At 41.1% G+C, this 17,923-nt stretch overlaps 1 protein-coding gene and 1 long non-coding RNA gene across 2 annotated transcripts in view; one reads left to right on the top strand and one right to left on the bottom strand.

Annotated features, from left to right (window-relative positions):
• Positions 1-2,210, top strand: part of VEGFC (vascular endothelial growth factor C) — a 110,300-nt gene extending 108,090 nt beyond the window's left edge. The window contains exon 7 of the mRNA XM_023252311.2: positions 1,702-2,210. Coding sequence (XP_023108079.1) covers positions 1,702-1,816 — 115 coding nt within the window. The 3' untranslated portion in view covers positions 1,817-2,210. The remainder of the gene's footprint in view (positions 1-1,701) is intronic.
• The window catches only part of LOC111560083, an 87,517-nt gene that overhangs the window by 30,428 nt on the left and 39,166 nt on the right, over positions 1-17,923 (bottom strand). The gene's annotated exons all lie outside the window — the stretch shown is intronic.

Here is a 17,923-nt window from a genome sequence, read left to right as displayed (position 1 = left end):
TTCATTCCTCTCTCTCTCTCTCACTCTCTCAAAATAAACAAACATGTTTAAAAAATTCAATTTCATGTATCTACAATTTCCTACCTACATTAATGTTTACTATTTTTCCCAGTAAGTAAAATTTCCATCTTTTTGATGCTCGTGAGGCTTGTGTTCCTGTTCTAATTTATGTCGCCGATGATCTGTCCACAGTAACATTTTAGCTGCTGCATAAGGGAACTTCAGTGAATGTAGGTATCTCATGGATGACATTGTGTTCTTCCATTACTGTGTCAGAGTATCTTATAGGGATCTTGAGTTTCCTTTTTAGAATATCTTGAGCAACAACTGTATCCCAATTTTATCTGGGTATCTGCCTCCCAGAAGGATACTTCAAAAATGCAGAATATTATATATACTAAGTCTTACTACAGATTATTAACCATTTTGCACAGTGAACCCTTCTAAGAGACCCTACTATACTTGGAAAGCCTGATCTTATCTTTCCATAAGACTAAACCAGCCACCATACTTGTCTACAGAATTCTTATATTAACCTAAGAGAAAAGATTTCCATCTTTGTAATTCTCCTAATAGTATACGTTGTTTCATGAAGACTTTCTGTTTACTGAAACGCTGTGTTCATTTTTCTAAGGATATACTTCCAGGTGTATATGTATATATCGAAGCAAAAACATATAATATTTTGAAAATGTGGACACTCATTTCTTAATATGTATTCCAAAAGTGTCGGAGAGGGGCAGAGTATATATTTTTTGTCCACTGCCTTAATCATCAGCTTCCATTGATCATTGAGCATTGCATCTTTTTAGTAAAGGAATACCAGTAGTCCAACAATAATGCATTTGCACTTAGGGGAGAAAAAAAAAAGTAACACTTGAACTAGATATGTTTTCCGGAGCACAAGATATAACACTTCCAACTCACACGTGCAGGGTCTCTGTAGCGTGCTTTTGATCTCCCTGCCAGGCCACGCTGCCTCACGCCCTGGATGCCCATCCTGTTCTTGCACCGGACATGTCTCACACCCCCCCCCCCCCAAGCTTCTTCAAAGGCAGCTCCCGTTCACTGGAGCAATAGGGCCTTTGGAGCATCTGTCCTTTCCCCACTGGAAGTCCAGGGTGGGAAGAGAGGGGGGCCCAGGGAAGCACCGTCCCTCTCCCCCTCCCCCAGACCACCTTCTTCTCCCCTGGAGCCCAGGCGGAGAGGGACAGGGACCCCGTGGCACAGCCAGCTGCCTGCCGGGTGGAGAGAAACAAAGGGAGGGCGGGGCTCCCCACTGGGGCCCACCGTCATCCCTTCCAACTCTGGGTTCCGCACAAGCACCCAGACTCCTGGGGACTCCGCCACGCCTCTGGGCTCACACTCTATCTGCAGAACTTCGACACTCACTTTCCCGGTCTCTCTTTTATGCTCCTTTCATCCACAAAGCAGAGGACACTTCAAAAGAACCAGTGCTCACATCACCTCCCCCTCACATCTGTTCGAGCAGCAACGCTGGTTTTAGGCTTTTGCGGTCCTCCTCCTCGGTTTTCTAATTCTCAGCCTCCAACTTCAGAAAGACAGAAACCTAAGAACAGGTCTATGGTCACATGAGTAACTTTGTTCTCGTTTTAAATGCAGAAAAACAACTGCGTTTGTAGCATCGTGAATCCATTGCGTGGGTCGTCAACACAAACGCTTTCCTCTCTGTTTTCCTAGTTGTTACAGAAGACCGTGTACGAATCGACTGAAGCCTTGTGAGCAAGGACTTACATTTAGTGAGGAAGTGTGTCGCTGTGTCCCTTCGTACTGGAAAAGACCACACGTGAACTAAGGCTGCGCTCTTTTCCAACTTGTCACCTGGCGATCTTGGAAGACCGTGTTGCCACGCGCGAACTGTCCGTGAACAGAGAGACCTTTGTGGGACCCTGTGGACCAAGACAAGTCAGGGTTCGCTGGACTGTGTGGACAACTTTACAGAAATGGACTGGAGCTCACCTGCAAAAGACCTCTTTTCAATGACTGGTTTTCTACCAAGGACCAAACAGCTGAGGTTTTTCTCTTGTGATTTAAAAAAAAAAATAATAATGACTATATAATTTATTTCCACTAAAAAGATTGTTTCTGCATTCATTTTTATAGCAATAACAATTGGTAAAGCTCACTGTGATCAATATTTTTATATCATGCCAAATATGTTTAAAATAAAACGAAAGCTGTATTATAAACTGGTAAGTTCAGTCCATTACTATCTTACATGATGAGCAAAACTTGATGATATGAAAATGTGCACCTCCCCCTGCCCTTTTTCCTTTCCTCTAACCAGACGTCAGATTTTGATGACTCTGAAAAAGCGTGATTCTAGAAAACAAACTTTCAGAGAGACAACATTTGCTATTCCATTTTATTTAAATTCATCTCAATATATTTAATAATTATAAATACTGTAGCACGTGACACTTTTGAATTTATAACCAAGCGAGTCAATACGGAACATACTATTAGTTCGTTTGCTTAGTATGTCCCCGAGATGAAAGTTATGCCGTGCACTAGGATGATTCATTCAGACTCTTCGTGTGATTTAATATCCCTCAGTATGTATTAAAATGACTTTAAAATATTTCACTCAAAAAGAATCCTTCCCGGATATTTGACTTCTTCTGACCAGCTCAAACACTTTGTGTAAGCGGAAATGCTCCTATCTAGCACGTTTAAAATACACTGGAGATCATGTTTAAATGCTCTTCTGTGTTAAAAAGGAAACATTTTGGTAACACAATTGAAGTGTTTATTTCATTTTTTTTAAAAAAAATTTTAATGTTTATTTTTGAGACAGAGAGAGAGGGAGACACAGAATCCGAAGCAGGCTCCAGACTCTGAGCTGTCAGAACAGAGCTGACGCGGGGCTCGAACTCACAAACCATGAGATCATGACCTGGGCCAAAGTCGGACGCTCAACTCACTGAGGCACCCAGGCGCACCATCATTTTTAAAAAGGCATTATGCTAAAATGTTTTTCTCTGGGAACAAATATTTTGGCTACATAAATGTAACCAGATGAGTAGTTTGCATATGGACAGGATTATTTCCTGGTATGACATAGCTACAACGATACATAAAAATAATTAGTCCTGAAAGGAGAAGAAAATTCTATAGTTATATGAAGATAAGTCTCTTAAACCTTGCAAGTTTAATAAGAACATCTTTAAATGGTGTAGGCGACTGCTCAAAATAGTAGTACTTGTGTTTTGCCATAAAATAATTTGCTTTCTTGAAAAATATTTAAACAGAGTGATGCCTTAGACATGCCCTCAGTGTTTTGAGTATTGACTTCTAAAATAATGTTGTCCACAGTGTTTGCAGAATTCCACTTACGTGTTGTGCATGACTTTAACATCTCATTTATAAATTAAGACTCTTCCTGTATTAGGGGAAGATGATCTTCTGAAATTCTCTCATTATACATTTATGACCATCTTCCTGTTGATTTGTGAGGACGGCTCAAGTCTTCAGGCAGAAAATACCTGTGTTGTACATTCAAAGTTCCAGCCAAGGCCTAGAGTATTTTCAAACATGTGAACAGCAGAAAATGATGATAGTAAAAATACCAAAGAAAAAATGCTTACATTTGACAAAAGCTATAGTTTTATGAAGATCTCTCCACAAGCACAAATTCAGGGATGATTTTACCAAAGGAAAAGTGGAGTAATAAATAATATCTTTCTACCTGATGAGACGGTCCCTAGTGCGTAAAATCGTCACCGTCTGTGAAATTCAGCGGAGATTCACTTCAATCATTTTTCATCGCATTTGAGCCAAGAATGTAAGCAAACAAACATTATGCAATGTTATGGGAATCTGGTTAATCGTTTTTAGTCTTCATACATTTAAAATGTATTGATTTTTTAGCTAATTTAGGGGGGAAAGTGTACTCTAGGTTTCAAATTAACCCCCTGAGGCCACATAAAGAATATGAGAACCTGATACAATGACCACTATCAGCTTTAAAAAAAATCTCAAGTACGTGTTGACAATTAGTTTCTCAGAATATATGGCTAAGCCAAAAGAAATCACTAGACCAAAACTTAAATCATGAAGCATGCCAGAAAAATAACACTTAATTTGTCCCTGGAGATGTAATAATTTTGGTCAAAATTTAAAATAACATGAGCAGAGACAATATACTGCCAGAGATACTTGCAAACAATTTTATGTGGATGATAAAAATCTCACGTCACTAAATTATAAGAATTGAGATTTTGTGGTGCCAGTTTAGACTAGAGATTTTAGAGTTCCTTAGAATGTTAGCAAGCATGATTCAACAAAACGCTGAAACAAAATTACAGTTGAGAATGTAAACTCTCCAGGAGCCTCAAGATACCAGCCCAGCCACATCTCAAGGATAACGATGAGAAAATACTGGAAGCTTGCCGGGATACTTGATACATTCAAATCCTAAAGAGTTTATACAGAGAATTTTATGGCTAGAATCTAAATACTGTATTCTCAGTTTAAAAGACTAATGGGCCTGGCTGGCTCAGTCAGCACAGCATGTGACTCTTGATCTCAGGGTTGTAAGTTCAAGCCCTATGTTGGCTCTAGAGATTATATAAAAATAAAAAACCTTAGGGGAAAAAAAAAGCGGTTGTGTAACATTTAGCTTCCAGATTTTTCTTGGAAGGGGGTTTTAATTTGCTAGCTGCTTGACTGAAATCGATCCGTGATCAGACTTTCTAAAAATAACCTTTGTCTGCCATGTGCATATAACTCACACCAGAAGTTTGAGGGGTGACTGTCAGCGGCATTCACTGGCCTACCCAGAATGCACTTAAACACAAGGAGAAAGGGTCACATGCTTTCCTCTGATCTCTTCCGGGGTCCCTGCTCCGATCAGGTGAGGCAGATGCAGCAGGTGAGAGAGCTTATACTACAGCCTTGTATAGCTTGCTGCCCAAAGCATGCGACTCCTTACTTGGGTAACTTCGCATGTTCCCCAACCCAGTAGGTGCTGGGCAGAGAGCCGAACAAGGGTCTGTTGCCCTCACCTTACCTTTGTGACCACACTGTCCCACCCAGATCTGAGCTTTCACTGGCAGACTTTTCAAAGGATGTTTAGGGACTTTACCTCTTGAACCTCAAATGAGAAGGACATTAAAAAAAAAAAAAGTTATTTCACTCTGCTACAGTAGAAGAGTGTTAACTGATTTTTATAGAGATGGATTCTAGAAAGTTCTAAATAAATCCAATATGGTTTCTGAGGAAGGCACAGACTACACCCAGAGAACAATTGAAGGAAGTCAGTGACATATTTTATAACATAATTCCCAGTTTCTCTGTTCATGTTGGAAGTTTTAGTGTATATTAAGAATATTTTTCAAGTGGGGAATAATTATCTGTTAATGGGTGGAACGGCAAATGAGGCCTGACGACTTGAAGACATTTTTTTTTAAACCCAAGTTTCACAAAAAAAATTGCTCACAACTCATCGGCTCTAAAAAGCATACAACAATGGAAGGAGTAGGGGATCGGGAATTATGCGCCCGTTTTTTCATCTTGACTTTTCGGCCGTGCCCCTGAGCAAATCACCAAAACCCTCAGAGTCTCAACTTCTTACTCTATGGAAGGACAGAGCTGGGTGAAAATGGTGTATCAAATCTCACCTCTGAAGCTGCAAAGTTTGTACTAAACTACATGCAAAGGGGGGGAAAAACACACAGAGAATGTTTTTAAGAACTTCAGGGAAGCCCCATTCTTGAGATTAATGACCCCACTAAGAGGAAAAAAAATTTTTAATGTTTTTTAAAGTCTTCTTAAAATGTTGAGAAAGCCCTGTTCTTTGAAACCAGTGACATCAAGAGAACGATCATTTAAAAATGTTTTGTCTAAGAAATTATACGTGAAAACCCCTCTCCTTCTGCCTCTACTTCTTAAATGCTAACTAATTTAGACAGCCGACAGCATCGTTCTTCCTGATTTCTTACCAAAGGTGGTCACACAGGGAGACTCTGGAAAATTTCTTTCAAATGTTGGAAAGGGTAATTATCTTGAAAAAAACAAAAAACAAGCAACTTTCCCGAAGAAGGCAGAAAGGAACACTCCCCGGGCACCGTGTGCAAACCTCAATCAGGTGCCCATACGCTGTCTTTCATCCAGGCCAAGCCACTGCGGCACAGATGACTCCGAACGTTGTAGCCATCTGGAGTTCTGGTGATCGGCTCTCATCAGGTATGGGGCCTGCACCATCAGGACCTGGCATCTACATGATCTGGAAGTACACACGCTAAAACGCTCAGATGCTACCCTGGGGCTCGCCCACCAGGGCTGATGACACATCGGGCTTGAAAGACACGACTGTCCACACAGACAGCAATTACGTCTTTCATTTGATAGCTACAACGATGAAATGCCATTAAGAACTTCCTTGAAATCCATCAAATGATAACTAGCTGCCTAAGAATTAGAAATGATCTCAACCAGAAATAATTTCATAAATACTTTTAAAAATGCTTCCTGTATATTCAACACTACTTTAATTTTTTTTTAACGTTTATTTATTTTTGAGACAGAGACAGAGCATGAACAGGGGAGGGGCAGAGAGAGAGGGAGACACAGAATCTGAACCAGGCTCCAGGCTCTGAGCGGTCAGCACAGAGCCCGACGCAGGGCTCGAACTCACGGACTGTGAGATCATGACCTGAGCCGAAATCGGACGTTTAACCGACTGAGCCACCCAGGCGCCCCTATTCAACACTACTTGAGAAGACTTTCTGACCATATTTGTAGTGTGCTGTTAGAGTCTTGGGTTTTTTTTCATCATTTTAAGGCAGCTATACCTATTCTTAATGTTTTTAAAACTTCATCTTCCTTCTATTCAAACATATATTTAAATTCAGTAGGAATTTGAGATTATCATCACACTTCCTTAAATAAAACTATGTGGCTGACACATTGTTTAAAAACAAGCTTTTCTAAAAAAAAGGGGGGGGGCACCTGGGGGTCTCAGTCGGTTAAGTGTCTTACTTTGGCTCAGGTCATGATCTCACAGCTCGTGAGTTCGAGCCCCGCGTCAGGGTCTGTGCTGACAGCTCGGAGCCTGGATCCTGCTTCAGGTTCTGTGAATCCCTCTCTCTCTGCCCCTCCGCCACTCGTGCTGTGTCTCTGTCCCTCTCAAAAGTATAAACATTAAAAAAAATAAAAAATAAAAATGAAAATAAGCTTTTCTTCAGCACTAGTGTCATATGGAGATGTCTTGCCACCAAGATTTCAAAAGCCTTCCTGATGTGACAAACGTGTCCTCTATTATGCCCCCTTGTTTATCTTCTGATCTCCTTTCTAGGACAGATTTTTATTTTTTCAACCCACTAATTTGTTCCCCTTATTTCCTGCTCATCTTACCCAATGACCTGTTACCCCTGATTATTCTTTTCCTTATTCCCGGCCTGAGGTTTGTACTACATGTTTGTGACAATCTCTGCTCAATGGAACTATCACAGGCCAGAGAAGGCACATAGGGATCAGACAGGATGTGGGGACGTCAGTCTCAACATTCTCAGCCTCCTCCGATTCCAGCCCAAGTGTTGGATGGACAGACTGATATCAAAAGTAGGGGATGCTATCTTAAAATGGATATGATGGGGATGCCTGGGTGGCTCTGTCGGTTATGCGTCCAACTCTTGATTTCAGCTCAGGTTATGATCTCAGGGTTCGTGAGATCAAGCCCTGTGTAGGTCACTGCGGAGCCTGCTTGGGATTCTGTCTCTCTACCCTTCCCCTAGTCGTGCTCTCGCTCTCTCAAAATAAATAAATTGTAATAAAACAGAGGGAAAGGGAAAGAAAAGGAGAGACAAAAAGCCAAACACACTAGTATTTGAAGAAAAAAAAAGGAAGAGGTCTCATGTGACCTGCTGGGACAGCGACAGAGAAAGAAGGTGGGGTGGATTCCTGACACATGCAGGAAAAACTTCTGCGATTGGGGAACAAGAATGGCCGAGGCAAAGTCACACTATCTGTTGGGCAGGTCTGGGATTATGGTGTAAACCTGAGTAAACATGACGAATACCACGATGGTGATGTGACAGTTCCACTGGGAAAAGCCTGGCAGAAGACGCAAGATCCTTGGCACCAAGGAACGTCCGTCCTGACTTGTGCACGTGGCAAAACCCTGATGCCACCTCATTCACATCGAGGTGCGTAGCTTTTGATGAGGTCTTGGGGAAACAAAGAATGTCCTCATCTCTGCACTTAAAGCAGGTGTCTTTCCATGAATTTCAGAGAACTTGAGAGTCTCCTTGTGATCTTTTTTAAACAACAAGTTATGAGACCGTCTCGCCCTGGGTGAGAGAGGCGGACAAGCGCTGTTGCCCCCGGCATGAGTCACCTTCCAGGGCTCAGGCGAGCAAAGTCCCCTTGATCCCCACGGCGTGGGGACGCACAGGGCCTGTGCTCTGGGCCATCTGCAGCCTCATTAAGCTGAAGAGATGGTGGAGGTGGGAAAGTGCTCTTCAACAAACGAGATAGTTCCGGAATTTGAATTAGACCTGGGAGAGGTTTTTAGCGATGATAGAAATCGACCTCTCGTTCTTACAGATAGCGAATCTGCAGCCCTGAACCGTTAAAGGTTCTTCTGGGGACGAGCAGCAGAGCGGCAGAGTCCCTAAGAAACCCCGGGCTGGCCATCACGAGGGGTGGCATCCCGCCCGCTTCCACAGTGACCGTCAGCCTATGTTCTGCCAAGTCCTGGGCAGCCAGGCTTTCGTCTGTTTCACCGGAAGATATCGAGGGGGGAACATTCTCTTTTTTAAAAGGCTCTTCACAAGTGCTTTTTTTCAAATCGCTGCCCTACGCTAGGAGGTTTACGTGACCGAATTACTTTAACGACCTCTCGCTTTCTGCCAAAGCCATCGTCTCCCACAGGTGCAGCTGTGGCTCACGTGCCAAAATCCTGGAGCATTAAGGCTCCTGTCCTGGACCGGGGGACAAGTGTGCTCAGAACACCGACCAAGGTCACGGTGCTCTCATCAGGAGAGGGACCAAGTTCTTAACCCCCGTGCAAAGGTGCCCCAGCCTTAAGAATGCTTAAAACAGGATTTATGGGAAAATGTTTAGATTTGTTTTTCAATTGCCTATTTGACAGCCTTAGACTAAAGCACAAACACAACGCAGCCTGAGCAGGGTGAAAGCATCCTCTGGGCTGGATTTATAATCAGCCCCCTCCCTCCAGCCAGGAGGCACTATTCTTGGACCAAATCCGTATACCATGACCCTCTCTTCCCTTACGAAGACTAGCTTTACAAAGACTTCAAATCTGCAGGGAGAAGGCTTCCGTATCTAGACACGCCTAATTTTTGTCAGGGGTCTGTACGAACTCAGTTCATTTGACACAACTTTGCCCCGGCTTAATCTGATCAGCTGCTGTAACAATATCATGTGGGTAGCTTGGGCAACAGAAATTTTATTTTCTCACAGCTTTGGAAGCTGGAAGTCCCAGATCAAGGTACTATCAATGTTGTTTCTAGAAGTTTGTGGCGAAACCTCTTCCTAACTTGAAGACAGCTGCGTTGTTTCTTTCTCACTGTGCCCGCAAGGGCTTTCCTCTGTGCACATGTGAGAGAAATGAGATCTCTGGTGTCTCTTTTTTTAAGGACACCAACTTTATCAGATCAGAGCCCTACTCTTACGACCTCTTTTACCCTTAATTACCATCTTAAAGGTTTTATCTTCAAATGCAGTAACACTGAGAGTTAGGACTTTAACATCTGAATTTGGAGGGGACACAATTCACTCCATAATAACTCCTTTTTTAAAAAAAAATGTTTGTTTATTTTTGAGAGAGACGGAGAGAGAGGTAGAGCATGAGCAGAGAAGGGGCAGAGAGAGAGAGGGAGACACAGAATCCGGAGCAGACTCTAGGCTCTGAGCTGTCGAGTACAGAGCCCAATGTGTGGCTTGAACCCACGGACCTGACCGTGAGATCATGACCTGAGCTGAAGTCTGAGCCTCCCAGGCGCCCCCTTAATAACTCCTCTTTGTGTGCGAATTTTAGGTGCTAAGAAAGAAACAGGAATCAAACATTTTGAAACCAAAAAGAATCTATTTCAAGACAGAATACCCAAATAGGGTTAGATGTTGGGACATGAGAAGAATAAGCAAGACCTTCAGAGAATATAACTAGTTCGAGAAAAACAAGCTATACTTGAAACTCTACCTGAGAGAGTCTTCAAACAACAGCTCTACTGAATTGTAAGTAAAAATGATAAAATACATGTATGTTTAAGCTGGACCTTGCTGGGAACACGGGTCTTAAATTTATCTGCCTAGATAGTTGGCGCATCGAGACGCCTCCTATTGTCATGAGCTTATGTTGAACTGCCTGCTGCTGTCACATGTCGCTAATATGGTTGTTAACTTGGCAAAAGGAACCCTAGAGTTAAGTGTGGCAATCTGTACATGATTTTCCCAAAGTTACAAGCTCACGACCCCCTTCGGCGCTGGGATTCCATAGGTGACCAAGAAGCAAGGCCACAGTTGCTGATTTCAAAGAGAATTTCTTCAATTCCTTGACTGTTGGGCAAGACGGCCACATATGTTCATGTGCAAATAAAGCGTGATCCCTAAGTCGTGCCCATGATCTCTGGAAGTTTCAAATGCCGAATCCTTTTTAATCACAATTAAAGTCTCCAGAAATTCAGCCTCATTTACCAATTGCAACAGAGTTCTAAGAGAGCAAAACAAGAGAATGTCAGAACTCAGCCAAGTATCAAATTTTAAAACCTTAATTCATCACCACTTGTGATGATATAAGACAGTGTCGTCATGCGTTTTGGAATTCAGTCACACTTTATGGTCAAATTAGGTCCTGAGACTTTGCACTTCAAATATATCAATTCCAACTCTTTGCCTTTAGTATGTCAAAAGGCACACACAGTCTAGAGGCTCTGAAAGACCAAGAAAAATATTCTAGGAATGAGGGACAGTTTTAATTTAATTTTTAAAATTAAAAAATACATACAGAAAAGGGCAACAAATGTGAAAAAAAAAACAACCTAAAAGCATCTAAGTATCGATGACATTAGGTTGAAAATAAACTTTGTATTCAAATTTCAACTTAAGAATTTCTCCCACCCTTTGGGTATGAATTTCCTTCATTGTTAAGAAAATGCACTTCACTCATAAATCTGAGAAATTCAGTTTAAATCAGCACTTTTCAAACATTAACTATGAGTGAATTCTTACTGCATTTTTAAAAGGCATGATCTGGAAAATGTCAGAGAAATGCATAATGTTCCTGTGCTTTAAACTGAACCAAGGAGGCAACACTATGCCCTCAACATATAACTTACTTATGAGATTAGACATAACTATTCAACAGCTGTTGGAAAAAAAACACCCTCAGAAATAGCTATTTGGGGGATCTTCATCCATTTCTAGCAGATCTGAAATTTTTTACTCTTTCTTTCTTCAAAAGAAAAGAAATTTATAGAGATCTACTGAAATACAGAGTACCTTTTATAAAAGATAGACAACAGAAGGTTCAGTCAATGTGGTTCAAAGCATAGTTTGCTGAAAAGGGTTAAAGGTTAAAGTGTAAAATACTAAGAGCTTGGGAAAGGGTGGGGGCGGGGGGGGGGTAAGAATTTAAAAATAAAACTATAAAAACACCAGAGCAAAAAGCGTGTGCACACAGAATTAAAAATTCTAGTAGGCAAAATAAAACAGGACTTCCTGTAATGTTCATAAAAAATATAAACCAGCCCCAAACACTATTAACAAAGTTGACCTTTCAGACTCTGCTTTTAGTTTACTGTAATCACCTGATCCTCTTGTCAAATGGCTCCTTCTACACATCCTGGTCTTGAACTAAAACACGCCTGCTTACAAATTTTGATTAGATGATCACAAGAACCTTGCAGGCTGCATTTCAAAGTTGCAAGGGGGCTGGGTCTCTATCCAAAATTCTAAGCCATCTCCTCTTGGAAAAATATCTCCATCGAGGAAATAACAGTATTTTAAAACTGCATTTTAAAGGCCACCCGCCTTCACGGATCTCATTTTGTCAGCATGAAATGCAAAAACCAGACCGACCGAAATCCGCTGTTCTGATGGACGTTCCTTTGGGGAAGGTGAGAAGAGCACCTCAGAGGCTGTGGGGCCCTGTGACCTAAGCCTCAACTCCTTCAACCACGCCGCCGTCGGGGGTGCTGCATAGACTCGATGCAGGAGTGCATACGAGGGCCCCGACGGGGGATTGTGCAAAGAGGGGCTACTCAAACTTTTACTGAATTCCTCACTGTGTGTGTCTAGTCCAGAATTCGATCCATCATAAGGTGAAAACCTACTTCGTTTTCCCCCACCTTTGTCTACTCCTGTGCGGAAAGATCGATTTGCGTAGTCAAGTTCCATGAGATCTTTCCTTTGAGAATCAGTCTCTACCTGCTTTAGGTAGGTACTACGTATAGGTGGAAAGGGAAGAAGTAGGAAAGAGGAGGAAAAAACGAAACAAAACAAATTCTAGATTTTGAAGAACAAATCTTACTTAACAGGATAGAAGATGTAAGAGGAGGAATAACATGAAATAAGAATGCATTTAAACATCTAATATAACCTATTTGGTCTACTGTCTCTGTATATCTGGAAAAACTACATGTTTATAGTAGAACGTTCAGAAATATATACATGTAAGAACATTAAAGTGGCCTGTTATACTATCCAAACTTAATCATTACGTTGCGTTGTACATAGTTTTAGGACTCTATTCATGAATATACAAAACTGGGATCATAGGGCCTGTACAGATTTGTTTCACGCATTTAGTGCTTAATGTTTGTGTGAACTTTTTCTTCACAAGGTCTCAATTTTGCATAAATGCATATTACAGCTGAACAAAAATCTCTAATTACTCTATTACATTTGAACACTTATTTAATTAGCTTATGATTTTCACCCCATTACAGTTATGACCTCTAATTCTTATTAAATTTTTTTTTAATGTTTATTTATTTTTGACAGAGAAAGAGAGAGAGAGAGAGAGAGAGAGAGAGAGAGAGAGAGACAGAGCATGAGCAGGGGAGGGGCAGAGAGATGGAGACACAGAATCCGAAGCAGGCTCCAGGCTCTAAGCTGCCAGCACAGAGCCCGATACGGGGCTCGAACTCACAGACTGAGAGATCATGACCTGAGCCGAAGTCGGACACTCAGCTGACTGAGCCACCCAGGTGCCCCTGACCTCTAATTCTTTACACACTTTGTCCTAGCTTTATCTCCTTCTTATCTGTAACATCTATGGGTCAAGTGTATTCATCTTCTGTACAACTTGATATTTATTGCCAACAAACTCCTCCAGAAAGATGTGTCCTTTGATTCTCTCTGTACAATTTTGCCAGAGACCTAAGTTTCCTTGCAACCCCACAAATATTATCTTTAAAAGAATCTCAGCTAATCTGGGGGTGAAAAGCACCTTAAACTGGTTTAATTTGTAATTCTCTTGGTCAACCATGAGGTCGAATATCCTTTCATGTATTATTTCTCCGTGACAGTCCTCCTCTTTGCCAGTTTTTATTGGGCTGCCCTACCTACCAAATTGTAAGAACTTTTAAAACAGCAATTGAATAGCAAAAGTTTGATTATCTACTTGTGCATCTATTTTTTGTTTTCTTTTAGCCTTGTTAAGTAGTTCATAAAGTCTCTATGCACAAACAGTTTTTAATTTCATGAGTCAAACCTTTATTTGCTTTTTTTCGTGTCCTTCCTGCAAAGCTCCCTTCTCTTTGCAGTAATTAGAAGGTATTTCAGAACTATGTCAACGATGGAGAAAATGGTGTCATTAATCACGGAGGAATGTCTACAAGGCACCGTAAGACTGAGGCTGGAATATGAACCTGTCTCTCTTCTCTATGTGTGACAATGCTCTATGGGCAAGTCCATCATCCTTTTCTCTTCCACATCCATGACTTTGATTTCTTGGTAGGTACGGAGGCTCCTTTGAACGATAACACCAATGATAATTACCCTGGACACACTCTGTTCCCAGGATATGAAATTCCTAGAGTAGCAGAATGTCCAGCATAAAGAAGTAAAATTATCCAGAGGTGGGGGGGGAGTGACAAACTTAAAAATAAGTTTGCTAGAGAATCTATGACATAAAATATCAATCATTCCATCTTAAAAAAATCTTTTTATAAAACAACTGGTTCCTTAGTGGCATTTACAAAATTCAACTTTTTAAACCACAGAAATATTAGGGTATGGTTGAACTTTTGCCCAAATCATTTAGCCAACTGCCTTACCAATACTTTTAAAGAATGATTTCTTCACATGACTTGTGTGTGTGGCATTCTTTTTCCACACATGTGTTACTTTCTTACGCATCATTGATTGTTTCCAAGGCTATCTGCTTTTTTTAAATCTATCTGCTTTGGATTCTTTCATCAGTGCTGTGACATTTTAGCCTAAATTATTTTGAATTTTTGGTAGGCAGAGCAAGCACCCCTCATTTGTCTTCTTTGAACCCTTTTCTTGGTTCCTGAAAGTCACAGGGATGCTCTCTTAAGAGACGATCACCCCACCATCTGCTGACTGGCACTGTCTGGAAGCGGAGAGTATTGGCCTCACCAGGTCACAACTTGCACCCACGAGGGAGAGGAGAGCTGCCCGGTCCCTTGCAGGGACCGTGACTGTCGATTTTACTCAGGTCCACTGGAATGCTTTACTGAAGAAAGCAAAAGCCCAGTCCATCATCAGCATTTTAAGAACTCTATTTCAACCCTCTAGTTTGGGCAAATTCCTCCCAGACACTAAGTATCAGGTGTCAGGTTTTTTTGGGTTTTTTTTTTTTTTTTGGCAGGGGTGGGGGGATTGGGGAGGGGGTCTTCGTAAGAATTTTGTTACTAAGTTGAGAGAAGTGAGGGAGGCCTTGCTCACCAGGCAGGTGGCATTTTGTCCCCAACTCCTCTTAAGTCTGTGAGGTTTACGGGAACACAGTCACTCGAGGAAGTCACATCTTACAATTTGCCTTTTCATCATGCTGAGGATAAGCATGTCTTAACTTGGAAAGGGCTTCAAAGACGGTCATAGCATTAACCAGGACTTGTCAGTCACCCACCAGGTGACTGCTCAAGAATCCTTGTGAAGATGCTTTCTACTAAGAAAAATATACAATGACTTCCCCTTTAGTGGCATTTTGGGAGCGCCTGGGTGGCTCAGTCGGTGATGCGTCCGACTTCAGCTCAGGTCATGATCTCACAGTTCGTGGGTTTGAGCCCCATGTTGGGCTCTGTGCTGACAGCTCAGAGCTTGGAGCCTGCTTCAGATTCTGTGTCTCCCTCTCTCTCTCTGCCCTTCCATTCTTCACACTCTGCCTCTCTCACTCAAAAATAAATAAACATTAAAAAAAATGTAATGGCATTTTGGGTTATTGGTCGTCAGATAAAAATACAAAATCTCCATGAAAATAAAAAAAAATTGGGTGGGAAGAGAATTAGGTGTGGGGAAAATGGCACCCTCTGAATGAAAATGTTAACAAAACCTCAATCCACATTCTTTGTCAAATTACACTTGCCCCATGCAATAGGTGTGAAATGTACGAGGTACTTAATTTTCATTGTCTAAAATTAATGACATTAAAATAAAAGGGGGCTTTAAACTCTGCCCATGGTATAATTTGTGTCTGAATCTTTGGGGATGGAAGGGTTTTAGCACAGATAATCAGAACTCATGCTTCGTGATTGATTAGTCTAAGAAGTTAAAGTGAAAATTATTAACAATATAATCATGCTTTAAATATACATTTTTATATGCCTGTTTACTAATTCACTTGGCTTTTGTTGTAGGAACAAGATCTTGTCTTTGGAGTTAGATCTTGGTTTTCTTGCATATACAGTACTTGCAATGCTTTGTTTTGGAGTTTTTATTCCATTAACAAGGATTGAGAAATTAAAGTCACTTGCAAAATAGTCTGAAGAAAACAATTTCTTCTGCTACATTTCATAGCAGCCAAACATTGGTAGCTGACTTGCTCAGATTAAATTGGACAACCTTTTTTAATTGACTCTCCTTGGCCGAGCCTTTCCAAAGCATTCAGTTTTCTTAGACTTTGTCTTAATTTTCCACGTATCATGGTTACTTTCAGAAGAAAACACTGAGTAAACGTGTGTCCGTTCATTTCCTCTAGTAATTTACAATGCTGAGATAACCAAGTTTGGATCATATAATTGCCTAAGCTTGAAAAAAGCAATTCTTTGGGTCACCAACATAGACATAAGTGTTATTAAAAGGCTTCAAACTATGAACTACGATGTTTCAGAAAGTCATCTTTTCACTTTTCAGGGAGACTATCCCTAAGTACTAAGAACAAACAAAAACATCCAGCCAGATGTTTGCAATTCCTTAATCCTTTTTCCATTTCCTGACCCTCCTCTTCCCACCTCAACCCCTAAGGGGCGGCTCTAAGCTCATCCCTAGGAAACTTCAAAATAATGTCTCTGGTTAAACACAGAATGATGTCTATGAGAAGCTTATGCTATTCGGGATAAAAAATAATAATAAAGGAACAGGAATGTAGCCTCCGATCTCTTTGAACCAGAAGTGGCCTTTCAGGCTTCAAGGCCATTTACAGTTTCCAAATAGAAGTTTAATAAGTTGTAGGTAACCGAGTGAACTTAAAACATTATTGCAGGCAGCCTTCCGTGTATTTTTCTGCACACAATGTTGTGAACAATAGTCCTATTTGAAAGGAAGGACCGCTGCAGAAGTGAGCTCAAGTTTCGTTTTTCTCTCTTACTTGTCTTTGTGGATTTTAACCTTTCAAGACAACTCCTGAGACAGCTTCCCTCACCGTGCCCATCTGCTATTTGCTTCAAGCAGGCTTAACGGGGTGAACTTGTAATGTTTCTCTAGCCATTAGTTCCTTTTTGTGTGCGCCCCTTAGACTAAAATGTGCAAAGGTTAATTTATCTCTTCCGTTTAAAAATACTTCATCCCGTCTGCCAGTTTTTTCTTTATCACCAAAGGAGCCTGATAGTTTGCTGCCCTTAAGTTTACTGCAAATAAAGTATAGTTTCAGGACTTCAGACAGCACCTTTTCCGTCTTGGGGCCCGTCTTGTGTCCTGTCAAGCCTTTCGTGGGCAGCCTGTGGAATTAGCCTCCCTTCCAACAACAAAATAGCTTTCAAACCCCCATGGCCTCGTGAGATTCTGCACCACATACTTTTGTTTATATTAGACCAGCCATTTCCATGTAATTTCATATTCTCTGCGATGTTTTTTCCATAGCCAAGTAAACCCAACAAGTGAACTTTCGAGATAATATCTTAAAAAAAAAAAAACTCTCAGCTGCCCCTGTCTAAAGGAATGGGTTTCATTTAAATGTTTCCTGTTTTCAATACATTTGCCTCCTGGAACCATTGTGTGCAACACAAAGTCCAATTCAATTAGAAACTAAGTTGTTACGACTGAATTTCAGCTCATGCCCCAGAAAGTGCCAGAGAGTTGAACTACACTAGAGAAATGAGGAAGGGTACCGTGTCTTACACTGATGTACGGGGTCTCGTCACTGGACTGATGAGTTCGTTGTAGGTCCTGGTCAAGAGCCAGAGGTCTGACAAACAAAGAACTTCACGATCTTTCTTATCATTGACAGCTTTAAATAAATTGAAATATTGGTCATCAGTAGCCGTCTATTTCTATCCTGGAAATATTTATACTCCAACAAGTCATCTACCAAGTTGAAGAAAACACCAGAACGTCACGCTGCTTAGGATGAGAACATTTCCAAAATGAACACAACTTCAACAGAAGCATCTGCAACCGATTTGTATGCACAGTCAACGCATGGTGTCAATGATGATTTCAGCTCCTTGTTTAATAAAGAATTATGCTGTCTGATATTAATATCTCCAATCTTTTCACTTGCTTTGTAATTGCCTGCAATTGCCTCTATTTTCAGCAT

Source organism: Felis catus, chromosome B1 (genome assembly GCF_018350175.1).
Source record: "Felis catus isolate Fca126 chromosome B1, F.catus_Fca126_mat1.0, whole genome shotgun sequence".
Taxonomy (NCBI): domain Eukaryota; kingdom Metazoa; phylum Chordata; class Mammalia; order Carnivora; family Felidae; genus Felis; species Felis catus.
Note: the sequence above shows the minus strand (reverse complement) of the source record. Positions and strands in the feature narration are given on the sequence as shown.